This window comes from Buteo buteo, chromosome 27, assembly GCF_964188355.1.
Source record: "Buteo buteo chromosome 27, bButBut1.hap1.1, whole genome shotgun sequence".
Taxonomy (NCBI): Eukaryota; Metazoa; Chordata; class Aves; order Accipitriformes; family Accipitridae; genus Buteo; species Buteo buteo.
The window spans coordinates 6,961,162-6,976,052 of record NC_134197.1 but is presented as its reverse complement, the minus strand read 5'-3'; the positions used below and the strand labels follow the sequence as shown (position 1 = coordinate 6,976,052).

The window sequence follows — 14,891 nt, the reverse complement described above, 5'->3', positions numbered from 1 at the left end:
TTATTTATCAATCTGTTTTGCATGCTGCCAGCTGCTTGTTGAGGCCAAAGAGGCACAGTGAATAACCTGAGCCTTAGTTATCTAGTCACAGCCAGGCACACGTCGCTTTGATGCAGCAACGTCTTTTTTAACTTTTGTGTAAGATCTGTATCTTTTTCTCTTTATTTAAAATGGTTTGACCTAGAATTAAATGGGTGTGAGGAAATACTGCCTCTTGCAGCAACTTTTAGGATTATAACAGCCCATTCAATAGAGAAGGAAGAAGAAGCACCAGCACCATTACATATCACAGATTTATGTGTTTGTAATGAAAACAAACTAATATTGGGACTGGCACCATCAGAAAATCCTGCAGACCTCTCATCCTTGAGGGAGACAAGTTTCTGAGCCGAGGGAGACAAGTTTCTGAGCCAAGGGAAAGCTGAAGTATTCTGTGTAGACTCCCTGCAGTATCAGTAGTTCAGGTCTCATCAATAGCATTCATACTTTTCACGTTATAAATACTTTTCACTGGACAGTCTCAAAGGGCCTTACAAATATTAATGAATCCTCACAGCATTCATATGGGGTGTTATCTCCACTTCACAGACGGAGAAAATGAGACAGAGAGAAGGTAAGTAGTTTACCAAGATAACACAGTGAGTCACGGGCATCGTCTGAAGTGGGAGAAAGTCTAGCCTCCCCTTTCCATGAATGTTAGGTATTTGTTTAAATATTATCTAGAAAAATTAAGTTATGAAAAGCTTATCACATACATTATAATCACATTGACTTATAAGACTTTATTTATTTTTTTACAGAGTCTTTTTTTTTTTTCCTTTTCTGCCTATGTTTCTGTGACAGAAAATTCTCTTTTACATCCTGTCAGTCTCTTTATCACTTTCTCATGAACCTTTATTTTGCTTTCTTATTTTTGGCTTCAGGCTGTTCCCTAGTTACCTTGAGACTGTGATAAAAGACATACTGGCTCCTAATCTGCAGTGGCATGCTGGAAGAACAGCAGCTGCCATCCGCACTACAGCTGTATCATGCCTTTGGGCTCTTATTCACTGTGAAATGCTTTCACCAAAAGAGGTAAATTCTGTCTTTCTCATCAAATGTACTTTGAAATCTTAGGCAGGAAGACAAAATAAATGCAAGGGGAAAAGAAGAATAAATCTTTATTGTAAGTAATATTTTCAAAAGGATATAGAGTTTTCACAATAAAATTAGATAACCGTAATTGAGTATTAACAACTGAAACGATCAATAGTGGAGGGATGATGATATTCTGATAAGAGACCTAAGGCCAGCAATCTGGTGAGCTGTAGAACTCACCATTGTCAAATTTTGTAGATCTTTCTTCTAGCATAATGTCAGTTCTGTAGCACAAAATACTAGCCACCGTTAGCACACAACATGGGTACCTGACATTATTGGACCCCTAGCTAGCACCTGTGAAGCAGCACAGGAACTAGCCACGACATGCTTTTGTGTAATGTGGCAAAGACAAGTTGACTGGCTGCCTTGGAGCCCACAGGTCCATTTAGGAAAAAAAAAAATCTAAAAGATTCCTGGAAAGGGCAGGAGGACTTGGGATGGAACTTGAAGGGTATCTGTAGAAACTGAAGTAGACAGCTAACAAGGAGTACCCTTAAAGAAATGTTACACCCACCATAGTGATTAAGGATTGAATCTGATGGGGTTTTTTGAAGCTTCTTTGCTAACAAAAATAGTATTTGGAAATGATGCACTGGAAATAATGTTAAATATAAGGACATTTTAAAAAAATAAATGCAATTAAAATGTTATTAAATGTTCATAGTCTTTATTGTCTTTAGAACAGATCTTAATTGAACAAAGTGCTTAAACACACGTAACTGGTTGAGTTCACATATATGAAAACATTTATATCAGAGACTACTATTCTAGTTAAACTTTTTTTTTTAATCAGTGCCTTAATGCCTTTTTTGCATTAATGTATACAAAATGTAGATATTAAAGTCAAATTACAAAACTTACTAAAACATTGTATTACAACAGTCTTTACCTAAAAGCTTCCTTTTAGAATAAGAGCACCATCTACTGGTGCTTACACATAATTCTCATCTCCAGATTATTTAAAGTCTTGCCAGCAATTTTTTAAAAATAAAAAGACAAGTAAGTTTAAAGCTTTTACAAGTTACATAAAGCTCATCTGCATATATACTGAGCATTCATGAACTGGATGATCGACTGGTGGATTTTCATTTCCCAAGCTTGCTTAGAGGCAAAAATAGAGTTCTATAACTTCCAAGATTTCAGGTTAACTTTTATAGTTAACTTTTTCTTTTTAAATGAAGCAAGCCAGTATCGGGCAGACCTAATGGTAACTGATGTAACCAATAAGCATATTGTTTTAGAGTGACTGAAAAGTTGCTGCTGTTCTATGCTTTTCCTGTTAATTGTAGATCTTAAAAGTCAAAGATGGGCTAATGCCCCAAATTATTGCTGCCATGGATGAAGACTCTAAAATTACTCGACTGATGGCTTGTCGTATTGTTGGTGTTTTTTTAAAAGTCTGTGGGAGGCAGTTTGATGAAGATCAATTTACCAACACTTACACAGGTAAGTGTAAAAGTTTGTTTGTTTGTTTGTTTGTTTTTAATCAAGATCTCCATGTTGAAGAATCACAGTTGCTTTTTTACCTGAAGTATCATAGTTAGCTTAGCTTTTAAGGATAAGGATACATGTTCAAGCAGTAGGCAGATTCACTGTATAGCTTTGGGATTCACTGTGCAGGTTGTCCACTTCACCTGCAGATTCAGTGCAGCTGGTAGCAGTGAAAGCACTAATACAGGCTAGGGAATGACAAAAAACTGCTGTATGTCACTATGGCATCTGGCTTTAATCCTATGTAAAGAGCAAAAAGCCTGTAAACAGTTTGAGATACAAATAGGGGCAGATTTTATGTAGGCTCAGTTTCTCAACCATCCTTATTTCACTCCCATACATGTATTCCAATGCTATTTCTGTGTTCTCTTATCTGGTATTTTAACTATTTGGGTAGTTCTCCCCCAGAGTAATTTTATAGATATTAAGGAAATGGAAAAAGTAAAGTGCTGCACAAAATCATACCATTAGCAGCATTTTTGTGTATGAGAGGCAATTTAATGTCTTAATCCTGCAGAGACTAAGCCATGGTCTTAAACTGGTAAGTGAGACTGCTTAAAGTATATAAAGTACACATACACATTTCAGAAAATCAAGGTGTTAACACTTGAGTAGGTGTTGTTGAATGTGACTCCAACAGCACTTGTCTCTTGCAAGGCCTTGCGGTAGTAGCTTTTTAACTGCGGAATTTCATTTCATTGAGGTATTGTATTGCAGACAAGTTAATGTCCTTTGGAAATGCCCTCACTCCCAGTCGAGCTGAACTTGAGCAGTGTTCCCAACATTATTATGCATTAGACCACTAGGTGGAACTTCACTCAATATTACGGTCTTTGCAAGGCTTGCCAGTATTTCATCTGCATTGCTTCCTAGTTTAGACTATATGAAATAATGTTCTAACTATAGTGAAAGCAGAACAGTAATGCATTATATAAATGGTAGTCACATTGTTCTGCTCGCTGTGTTTCAGAGTGCCAAGAGCAAACCATTTCATTGTACCATAAATAGAGCTGAATAGGTAGTGGGTTGGGTTTTTTTTTTCTTAAAAAAAAAAAAAAAGGAAGAAGAAAACCTTAATATAGAGTACTGTAATGTCAAATAGAGCTATTATTTGTAATGCTTCTTAGGATGATGTTTAAGTGCTAAACAATGAATCAGGAGAAGTACAGTCTATGCGATGTAACAGGATTTATGTTCTCGGAGATATATACAAATAAATTGGACTTTCCCAAACTCAGCATCTTAATGACTGATACTTTTTCTTACATGGCACAGTAGAAATCTAACAACAAACATTTTTATTTTGGAGAAATACCCAATCTGACAATTGTCAAAGTATATCTTTGCATCTTGGATATTCAAATAGTCTGCAATGCAGTCATTCACTGAAACACTAACATTTGATAGAAATACTGTGCTTTATAGAGCATAGAAGTACTTAAACTCTACTTCTGTAATGCATTAATAGACATTCATAGTGCCTTGTTAGAAAGAGTGCTAGAAAATGTTCAACTAATCTACATAATTTTGTACATTTCTTTTAATGTGTTTAACAACATAACAACCCAATAACAGTGCACTGCATGCTTTTAGGAACAATGTGCTACATGTATTCACAATGTTCAAAAGACAGAAATATGTCATAAATGCAACAATAATTTCAGTGATGACAAAATACATTTGTTTTTTCAAATGCAAAGATAACTTTGCTGTTCACGGTGCTATTTGGTTATGCCTGTGCTCCTTTTCAGAAGTTTTAAAGCGTCTGGATGATGCTTCATGTGATGTACGACTGGCAGCTGCTCACACCTTAACTAATTGGTTTAAATGCTTAAAGGACAGTGATGTGAAATCTGCAATGGAAACTCATATTGAGTTTCTGTATCAAGAACTATTGATACATCTCGATGACCCAGATCAAAATATCCAAAATGCAGTCCTAGGTAAGACTTTCAGTTGTCTATTTTTAACAGTGCTTTTTAATTCGTGTTTTCAAGTGTTATATGAAAGCAGCTAACTAGAGGCTAATCCGAACAGGCTGGAAGCTTTCCTTTGGGTTTCAGTGAGTATGAGCTCAGACCTTTTACCTGTATGCAGAATGTAATATTCTATCTAGCATTCACCAGAGGGGGAATATCAGTGCATCTGGTATATCAGAAGACTTTGTAGATGGTAAACAGGATATGGAGCGTAGACACTGGCCATTGCAGGATGTGACCATATCCTTGCTTGCTTGATGGATTCTGTGGAAGTTATTAGTGTATTGGTCTGTGTTCAAGCACATAAATGTCAAAATACAGACCTCGGCAAATGAGGGAGGAATCAGGTTGTCATGACTGCACAACTTGTGGAACAACTTCCAGGTTAGGTTTTGGCTACCTTGAGGGAGCTTGAATAGAAAAACACAGAGTGGCTAATGATTTATAAAACTTGTTTTTGTTTTACAGAAGTTTTAAAAGAAGGAAGTGGTTTATATCCAGAACTGCTCGTGAGAGAAATTGAAGGGGTTGTACATAAGCATCAAACACCAGTCTATTGTAATCAACTACTACATCACATTCAGTCAGCCAAAGAATCAGCTTTATGAATCAATGCTGAAATTCTTTTTAGTGAACTGTATGTGAAATCTGTATGATCTGGATTACTTTTGTATTTTCATTTGCTTAAGAAAGGCTGAGCAATAAATAGATTGTTTTTTCTTTGTAAGTTCACTATTAGCTCATTTAAAAGTCAAATTGGCACAATTCTCTGTTCTTTGCCATTTGAACAGTTCTTTGTATTTGCTAGCAATAAAACAATGTTTTAATTCACTTTGCATTGGAAGTTTTTCAGATACAAGGTTTAAAGGAGGAGTGTTTTCCAGGAATTTGATGCTATTTATAATTGAGAAAGATAATTTATTTAACAAAGTGATAGTCTAATGTCAAAGTTATTAATGTAATTCAGTGAACACTGTCTTTCAAGGAGCATTTCAAAGTCTGTATAATATTCAGACTTTACAGAGTCAGGTCTGTGAGGATCAGTTTTATCAGGAAAAAAAACCAGCCAAATTTCTCTTGCATAATGCAGCAAAATTTTGATAATGTTTTGAGTACTCATGCTGGTATAATAGGGACATCTTCTGAGCAGGTGTCACTGAAGAAATAGTTTTTATTGTCATTGTATTACATTTCATGACTGACAATAAAGCTAGCCTTTTTTAAATTAAGGTTTATACATGAGAGGAAGTATGCTGGTTTGGCATTTAGATAAACAGTATTTATATTTTTGTATGAAATATTTTGCATCTGCAGTTTTTATGTTTATACCATTGTGCCTTGGAAAGCAAGCAACTCTTGTTTGCATATTACTTTGAAATGAAATTCTGCAAGATTAGGTTAAAGCTTGATTTATTTTTTTAGAAGACCCATGTAGTGTATAAGTTTTAGTGTTGTCTTATATTCTCGGCTATGTAATAAAGTAAGTGAGCTCCTCGATTCTTGTCTATGTCATTGTGGGGTAGTGTGCTATTTATTGCACACACAAAACATGGAAAATCAGGATCCTGATTTTTTTTTTTTCTCCAATTGTCTGTATTACAGACAAAAAGTGCTCTTTGGTTTCTAACTCCCAAGTGCCTCAGCTTTGTATCAAATCTAAAAACAAGCTCAGTGGGGTTTGGTAATACTCCTTACGCTATAGGAAGTCCTCATGTTTGTTTATCCATCTGAGCTAACTTTACCTTTTCAGACTTGTGACATATTTGTTAACCAAACCATGACCTGTTTACAGCACTATCTACTTGCATTCTCAAAGAAACATTTGAGAGAGATTAGATACAGAAGACAAGTCTTATTCCTAGCTTAAAAGCAGCCAAGTAAACTCATGGCCACTTCTCCACAAAATACTAGGTTGCTTTGAAAATTCTACCAGAAAGGGACAATAATGCTAGTGATACAGGATAATTGAGTAGTTTCTTATGGATCCAAAAGCTATTTTGCATTCCTGTAGAAAAGGATACTCATTTTAGATCATATGTACTGTCTTTGAAGTTGACTTTTCTTTTCATGAAAAGCCAAAATGTAACCATTCCTGTATTGAGCAGCATTTTAGCAAACTAAAAACTATTAACTATTTAACTCACTGTAACTGGAGGGTCAGCTGAAATTCTTAGAAGGTGCAATATGAGTGAAATAAAAATCTCTAGAAGGCATTAAATGGAGTGAAGACGTTGTGGAGTCTCCAGCCTTGGAGATATTCAAAACCTGACTTAACACAGTCCTGGGAAACCTGTTCTACCTGACTCTGCTTGGGCAGGGATTTGGACTTCCTGATCTCCAGAGGCCTCTTCCAGCCTCAGCTATTCTGTGATTCCGTGAAATTGTTTCCTTAGTCTAGTCAATGATTAAAAAGCCAATTTAATTAGACTGGAAATAGACTGTGTAACTATCCTAGCAGAGCCCTTAGAGTTTTCATTCAACACTCTGTTCTCAAAAAAAAAGTGTTTCAAAGCGCTGCAAGGCAGCAGGTTCTTCCAATGTAACCTAAAGTTTTGCTTCAGCAACAAGAACCCAGTTCTTATTTTAAAGTTTCCTTGAAAAAGTCCACCAATTAAATCCTACTTAATGATATTACTACAGGCACATTTTGTTAGCTTCCTATGCTGGCAACATTTAGATTCTTTCACTTTACCACTGACTGCAACCTCATGATAGCTACAGTGCAAATGTTGGTGCGGGTGCTTTTGATTACTCTTGTGATCTAAAGAAGAGATATTTGAAAACCCAACTTCAAATGTGGGATTATAGAAGATAAGAGAACCTTCTTAGGTGAAGTGAAATCTAGTCAAAGTTTTTCAAGATATTCTAAAGCTGGTACACAAATAGTAAGAGCTGAAGTATTCATCAAGCTTGGTATCTTCAGCAGGCTGGGGAAATTTTTTTCTGCCTATGTTGAGCACTTTTTTATCTTTTAGAACAGTCCATTGTGGGATGCCTCCCAAAGGAAAATCTCTGCATCATCCAGCAAACCAGCTTTTTTTCTTCAGAGGCAGGAGAGCTTTTTGAATTGAATATTCTAATAGTCCTTCCAGAGACATTAAACAGCAAACTGATCTTGTTTATGCACGTATGATGAACTAGATATCTGCCACTACATCCTTGTATTAGAAAGTGTTCTGGATATAGGACTTCAACAATATGCTGACCCTGCTTATAGTTTAACATACTTCAACTTAACCCAAATTTCTCAAATCCCTTTATGAAGAAGTAGTATTATCGAGTCTCCTGCAGATGGTGTATAAGCCTGGGGTTTAAAGTTACTTTCGAGACTCAACTTTCTCAGCTTCAACCTTATACTGCGTCAGTAGGAATACAATTGAGATGAATGTGGGTTTTTTTCTATTTTGCTAGATCAGCTGTTATATGTACTAGATTTTATTTGTGTTCATTGCATAATGTTACTAGGATCATATTAATTACGTAAGTTTTAAGCAAGGACAATTTTGAGGGGCAAAACAGTTATCTCAAACTTTCAGACTCTTTAGATAAGCAGGCTTTAGCCCTGCCCTTCCTGTGACGAACAGATGTGCTTCTGTCTTCGTCCTTGTAAGCTAGAAGACCTGTTGTGGAGGATCCTGGGACTTGGATTCTCAGCAAAACAAAGTTTTTGGTAAGTGCATGCATTTGTCAAACTGAATATAGAATCTTCTAAATATTTGTTGACTCCCTTAAATAGAATCAATTAATTAGACATTGAGAGGGCGCTGCCAAATGAGGCACCTAGACTTTGAGAGAAAGCCTACATCAGAGAGCATTTTTAGGACCGACTGGAGGTCAAGTATGTTCCCAGATCCATCCACTTCTCATCCACGCGGGTCCTTACAGGCAATCATCTGCAGATTTCCTCAGAAATGCTGTAGGCAGATTGCATACAGTCTGTTCGCAGGTGTCCGGCAGCGTGCTGTGTCATCTGAGCCCACGGTAAAGATGCACTAATGCACCTTGTCTGCTTGCATACACAGTGTGCTCCCCAGAGACTAACCTCCAGTTATAACCGGAAAGTTAGTATAAAGTATAACAACCCATCAGAATTGGAATCTAATCTAATCTTTACACACAGAACTTTAGCTATTATAGTATAACAACTTTCCAGTTACAACTGGAAATAACTATTACAGTACAGTATAGTTTTACTATACTATATACTATACTACAGTAAAACTATACTACTATAGTATAGCATAACCATAATATTTATGTTATTATACTATAAGTTATTTTATTTATTATTTTATTTACTATATTTAAGGTATTATACTATAATAGCTAAAGTTATAGAGAGAGAGATTAGAGTTCTGATGGGTTAATGCATAGGTTTTATCTCACTTAGAAGTCCCTTGTCTGCACAACACAAACACTAGAGCATCTTCCCAGATATAAAGTAATCTCTTGGCCTGTGGAAGTCAACTGCTGATTTGAGAGGAGCCAGGTTTCTGCTTCATTTGCAGAATCTGTGTTAGGATCACTGCATGGGAAGGTGAGCAACTGTTGACTAAAAGAGTGGATCAGAGCTGGTCCTGGTGGATACATAAAGGACTGCTCTGTACCTCAGCCCTTCATGTGAGGCTCTAACCGTGTTTTGAAAAGAGAGAAAGAAAAATAAAGCAAAAAAACTTCATTATTAGGCAGCTGAAGGATCAACAAAAATTACAGTTAACAGGCTTGTGTCCATTTACTGAGATCAGTCCCCCAGGGAAGCTCACGAACAGCAGTAACTGAGATGAAGCAGCAGATGAGAGCTGTGAGGAGAACGGCTGCTCTGTCGGCCTGCCTTGTATGTAATCGGCTTTTCTTGTTAATGTCTGAAATCCCCTGTAAGTCAGGACTATGGCAGGATCTAGTGGCAAAATTGAATTGAAGTGCTTTGCAGCCCCCTTTTAACTGATAACCTAATTGCCCTGTATGGAGCACCCATTGCCTTTGGCTGACAGTAATGATGGTGTAGAGAAAGTTTAACCATAAAGTGTGATGCAGCTGGCAAGAAACTTTTTCTTTAATGAGCGAGAAAACAGATTTCCAGGTGTTTCAGGCTATTTTCATACTACTGCATATATATATGATCACGTCCCCAGCCTTGGACATAAAGGTCACCACACTTCCTCACACTAAGGAACAAATCCACAGCATCCCCCTTGTGCAGAGCATCCCTGCCACGCGTTACCCCAGCACCCCGACCCCAGCATCCCTCCCCAGGCTGCTGCCGAGCTCCCTGCGACTCGCTTCAGGGCTCTCCCAACCCCACAACCTTCAGACTTCGAAGCAGAGATCTGGTCCCCTTACTGACCCACGGCACAGCAGCGTCCCATCCTCAGCAATCCCCCAGCCCGCCCAGGGCTTCCAGGCACCCCTCACCAGCGATGCACATGCCCATGGAGTGCTGCCCCTCCATAACGCTGGGAAGCGTTTCACTCTTTCCAACCTGCACAGCAGCATGCCGTGCCCAGTACCCAGTATTACCAGTCAGAAACACCTTGCCGCACTGGTTTCTGTCACCTTCAGTCCATACCTTCAGTCACTGTGGGGACCTGTACCTTTTGATAGCAAGGACCACAACAGGGAGCAGAACAGGTTTGCTAGGTGTGAGTGCAGGAGTGCACTGGGAATGGGAGTGGGAAGGGAGCAATAATGTGGGAATCACAGTGGGAAGGGAAGGAAAGAAGAGGTAGAACTAGAGAAATGTGGACCTTGGATTGGTTTCGCCTTGTATTGCAGTTTCCCTATACCTGATGTTAGTTAAGAAAGCTTTTTTTTTTTTTCCTAAATTCCTGACTGCTCTCTACAGTGTTAAAACTGAAACATTTTTAATATGATCAATTTTTATTCCTATTGGCCGCTTTTCTACAGACTTCAGTTTAGCTGATAAAATCAAGTGAGCCCACGTTCAGAGCTCATTGTTGGATGCTGAAAAACTTTGAAAGAATTTTTGTTTGCCTCAGAGCAGTTTCTTCTGAAACATGAAAAAAATTAGCTCCCTATATGTACCATCTTCTTTTAACAAAACTGGGACATCCGACCAAGTTTCCCTTAAAACCTAGAAGCCAACAGCACTATCGCTCCTCATAGCTGAGGAGCGGAGGCAAAGCGGAGTCTAAGACATCCTCCTCCAACCTCTTGGCCTGGTCCTGATGGAAAAACAACTGCTCGGGACAAGTCAGAGCAGCCCGGAGAGCTGCAGCAACGCCCGGGGAGCGTGACATGCCTGGTCCTGCCAGAGCAGAACGCAGCCTGCCCTGGCTGAGCTCCAGGGGGACGGGGGGAGAAATATCCCTCAGAAGGCCTGGCCTTAAACCACCGAAGAATTTCAGGGAGATTTAAACTAAGAAGTGATTTTGCCCTGACTATCGTAAGCCCTTAAACATTATCCACTCTAAAGACAAGAAAACGGGTGTGGAGTTAAGTGCAGGAAGGGAAGGGGTGGTCAGAAAAGTGAGGTGATTTAGCTTTCTGCCAAGTATTCAGCCACATGCCAGGAGGAGGCGACGGGTGAGGGGCTGCGCGTCTTACCAAATTATGTGCTGGCTTCCAAGTGTTACTGGGACCAGCTCAACTTTGGCTGCAGCATCTTAAAACTTTCACAAAGCTAGAGCAAAGCTCTTCTAAAATAAACAGTAATTGCCTAAAATCAGTGCTACATCGACGTCAGCTAACATCTTAAGTGAATGTCTTTATTTTGCATCTTTTTCTGTTTCTTAAGGATTAGCTGCTTTTACCCTCTTTGTATCTGACAAGTAAACAGTCTATTTATTTATTTGATAATTATGCATTTATTACCCACTCTTTCCCAGCAAGCTGAGTCATTTCTCTTGCATGCACAAGTAAATAACAATTTTTGGCCCGATCACCCTTTCTCAAGTGACACATTCCCTATTCTTCTGCTTACTGCCATTTGAACCATACTTGCCCGCAGCGCGCAGCATTGCAATGCCCACAAGAAAACTGTAGGCTCGGGGAGACTAAAGCTTTAACAAAACATGACCGACACAGATTTCAGATTGAACCTATTTGCGTGCGTTCCCCAAATATTTGAACAACGGGGCTTCTTTCACGCCACAACTTCTCTGCCGAGAGCAGGCCCGTGACATTTCTTTTTCGTGCGGTTGTCCAGCGGTTACCCGGTGTTGGCGTGGGTGAAGCTCGCCCCGGCGCAGCGTGGGACCCGCAGCCCTCCCATCCCGCTGTGCCAGCGCCAGAAGTCTTGGAGGCGAACGACAAGCGAAAGGGAAAGAAAACCCAAAAAAGACCGAGTGGGAAGGAAACGGCGAGGGGAGAGGCAGAAACGCTGGGAAAGAAAGTCAGTGAGGATCCACGCAACAGAGGCCGAAGCGAAGATCAGCGGTAACCCTCCTCATCTCTCCCGCCTTTCTCCCTCAGAGGCATCCACGGCTCCATTTTGTGGAGGGGGGAAGCCGAGGCGGGGGGGGGGCAGTTTGCCTGCGGCCGCCCGCAGGCCGGTGCTACCGGAGGGAAGAGCCCGAGGCAGGGCCGGGGGGAGCCGGGGCGCTGAGGGGTGCCCGCTGAGGAGGAGGAGGAGGAGGAGGAGGAGGAGGAGGAGGAGGAGGAGGAGGAGGAAGGAGGGGAGCAATGCCCGCGCTGCGCGGCGGGGCAGGGGCGGTGTGTGAGGGACGGTGACGGGTGGGCGGGGCCATCCGCACGGGGGGGAGGGGGAGGCTGGCGGCACGCGCCGCGCGGGCGGGGCGGGGCGGGGCGGGGCCTCCCGGCGGCCTCGAGCAAAGCGGGCGGGGCGAGGCCAATCTCAGCCGCCGCCGCCGCCGCCGGTTCTGCCTTTCCCTCCTTCCCCCGCCGCCAGGTAACCGGTAGCCCCGGCCTCGCTGTGCGTGAGGTGTTCCTCCCCTCTCCGCCTCCTCCTGTGAGGGGGAGCTTCTCCCTCCCCGCGGCCGCGCTGGGGCGGGTGGAGGGTCTCCCCTTTCCCTCAGGGGTCAGGCCGCGTTCCTCCCCCCCCCCCCCCCCCAATCCCTCCCTCAGAACGGGGGGCGGCTGGCGAACGGCTCGGCGCCAGCCCTTTCCGGCCGTTGCCACGCTACTCGCCGCCCCCCCCGCCCACGTTTACCCGTCACATTCTGACTGGCGGCTGCTGCCGCCCGCTCCCGCCTCGGCCCGCCCGCCCGCCGCTTCCCGCCGTCAGGGCCGGTCCTGGGCAAAGGCGGGCTCCGGCGGCCAGGGCCGCGTTAGGGAGCTGCCCGTGAGGGAGCCCTTGGGGCGTTGTGTTTCGGTCTCTGCATCCTCCTCCCGGCCGGGGGGTTGGGGGGGGGAGTTCGGCTTTTCCTCAGCTCGGCCGGTGGTCCGAGGAAGGCGGCAGGGCGTGAGGACATCGGGCTGGAGTTGTTGGGTCAAGCGCGGAGCTCTCTTCAGGGCCCGAAGTTGCTTGGATCGGCTGCTGTTAAGCTGGAAAGAGAAAGACAAATCTCTGCCTGCTTGGGTGCCCTCTGGGCCTGGCCTTTGGAGCATTTGCTTGTCAGAAGTTACTACAACCTGCAGCTTTCCACTCTGATAAAGAATTGATAAGCGCGCTGTAACGCCTGCGCTCGCTGAGCTTTAGTGCAAAGGTAATGTACTGTAACCGATGTTGTGGTCAGGTGCTGGGTGATGCCAAACCTGTCTTTGCTGCTTTCCCTCCCCCGGTTGTCACCTCAGGGCAGCTGGTGCCAGTGAACTGCTTCTGTGGGGAGTGTTGTTAAACAGGTAGGGTTTTACTGTAGAAGAGTTTGGCATCACTGACCGAGTGAGTAATTGCTTGTAGTTGTACTGCAAAACTTGATTATTTCAGTATTGTGCTCGTTTTGAGATGGTAGAGCTGTCTTCCTCGTGTGGTGATCATGTTTTTTGTTGCTCTTCAGTGACCACAGGGGTAGAAGCGTCTGAAACATGAAACTGTTTAGAGGCAGCGCCTGTTTTCTGGCAGCCTCAAGAAGTTTCATGTCTGCTGGAAAGAAAAAGTATTTGTTTTGCCTTATTTTATGTTTCTTTATTTATTAAAAAAAAGGTATTGCTTATAATATGTTATAGGAAATTAAAATCTTAGCAGCAAGTTCCAGGTTCCATGTTTTTGCAGTATGTGCAATCCTGCTATCCCACGGTCTGGTTTCAGTTTAACATCACGCAAAAAGGAAGTGAAATCTTTGCTCATTTTGTTAAAATTTTCGCTCTTGGTGCTTTGCAACTGACTATTGCAGGGTAATGCTTCTGTGGATTTCCAAGTTAATCTTAATGTCTAATTCCCCCTCTCGCCTGCGGGGGTGTATTAGTGTTTGCTAATTTTCATAATAATATTATGGAAGTGAGTCGCAGGCTGCTTTGTTGTCGGTGATCTGTATGGAGGGCTTTATTGACAAGCTTAGTAGGCTTTTTACGTTGATGTATTGGTAAGCGTGGCGCGCATATCTTAAATCTGTGCTGCCTGACCGACCGGTGACTCGGTGACGGCGAGAGTTGCGGACGCTTCAGGCGTTGAGGTGTAGGCGTCAGTTACAACGAGTAGAACCTGGGTCGGACTTGTGGGGTTCGTTAATAACAACGAGTAGGACGTTGGGTCGGACTTGTGGGGTTCGCTAATACTGAGGTTGTTTCCGCGGGCCGGTGAAGCGGTTTAGGGACGCAAGTCAGATACCTAGCCTTCTGTTTGTTACCTGCGGGCGAGCCTAGAGCTGGAACGAACGCCAGCGGCGGGTCCCCTCCGCCTTCGCGGGATCAGCTCTCCGGAGCCGGACCCTCTCCGCGGGGGCAACCAAGGGGTTAAAAGCCGTGGGCTGGCTGAGGCGGCCGCGTCCAGTGAATTCAAACTCTGCCTCTGAGTGACAAGGGAGGCTCCGGGAGGCTGGGTCAGATCCCTCGGATCCTGCGGGCTTTGTTGGGGCCGGGGAAGCCATTTTGGGATCCTGCGGTGTGGCATGGAACAGCATGTCCCGTCCGCCGGGGAGCGCGCCCTGAGCCCGGGCCGCCTCGGCGGGCGCGGCGCGGCGGCCCCCCGGCCCCCCCCGCCCCCCGGCCGGGGCAGCCCGCGGCGCTGGGCACCGGCCTCGCCTTCCAGCCGTCCCCGGCCGCTCCGCCGGGCCGGAGGCTTGCCCGGGCGAGCCGCCGGAGCGGTCTGAGGCTGCCTGGTTCCGTGGCAGGTCGCGGAGTCGGGTGGGGAGGCCTCGAGCAAGGCGCCGAGCCTCTTTAAATGCGGAGGCCTGCGCACCGAACTCCTCGTAGGTATTGAATTGC

At 43.3% G+C, this 14,891-nt stretch overlaps 2 protein-coding genes across 15 annotated transcripts in view; both read left to right on the top strand.

Moving 5' to 3' along the window:
• DNAAF5 (dynein axonemal assembly factor 5) overlaps positions 1–6,107 on the top strand; it is a 31,465-nt gene extending 25,358 nt beyond the window's left edge. Inside the window, exons 10-13 of the mRNA XM_075058342.1 lie at positions 924–1,074; positions 2,430–2,586; positions 4,383–4,574; positions 5,079–6,107. Coding sequence (XP_074914443.1) covers positions 924–1,074; positions 2,430–2,586; positions 4,383–4,574; positions 5,079–5,218 — 640 coding nt within the window. The 3' untranslated portion in view covers positions 5,219–6,107. The remainder of the gene's footprint in view (positions 1–923; positions 1,075–2,429; positions 2,587–4,382; positions 4,575–5,078) is intronic.
• A 2,070-nt stretch (positions 6,108–8,177) lies between these two features.
• The window catches only part of SUN1 (Sad1 and UNC84 domain containing 1), a 35,865-nt gene continuing 29,151 nt past the window's right edge, over positions 8,178–14,891 (top strand). For 9 of the 14 annotated variants that reach the window (XR_012654546.1, XR_012654545.1, XM_075058493.1 and 6 more), the window contains exons 1-2: positions 8,178–8,280; positions 11,776–12,005. The gene's annotated coding sequence lies outside the window, so the exon portion shown is untranslated. Of the gene's footprint in view, positions 8,281–11,775; positions 12,006–12,395; positions 12,478–12,776; positions 13,235–14,548; positions 14,880–14,891 lie in introns of those variants that run through there. The other 5 variants (XM_075058483.1, XM_075058492.1, XM_075058487.1 and 2 more) reach the window with 5 other exon arrangements.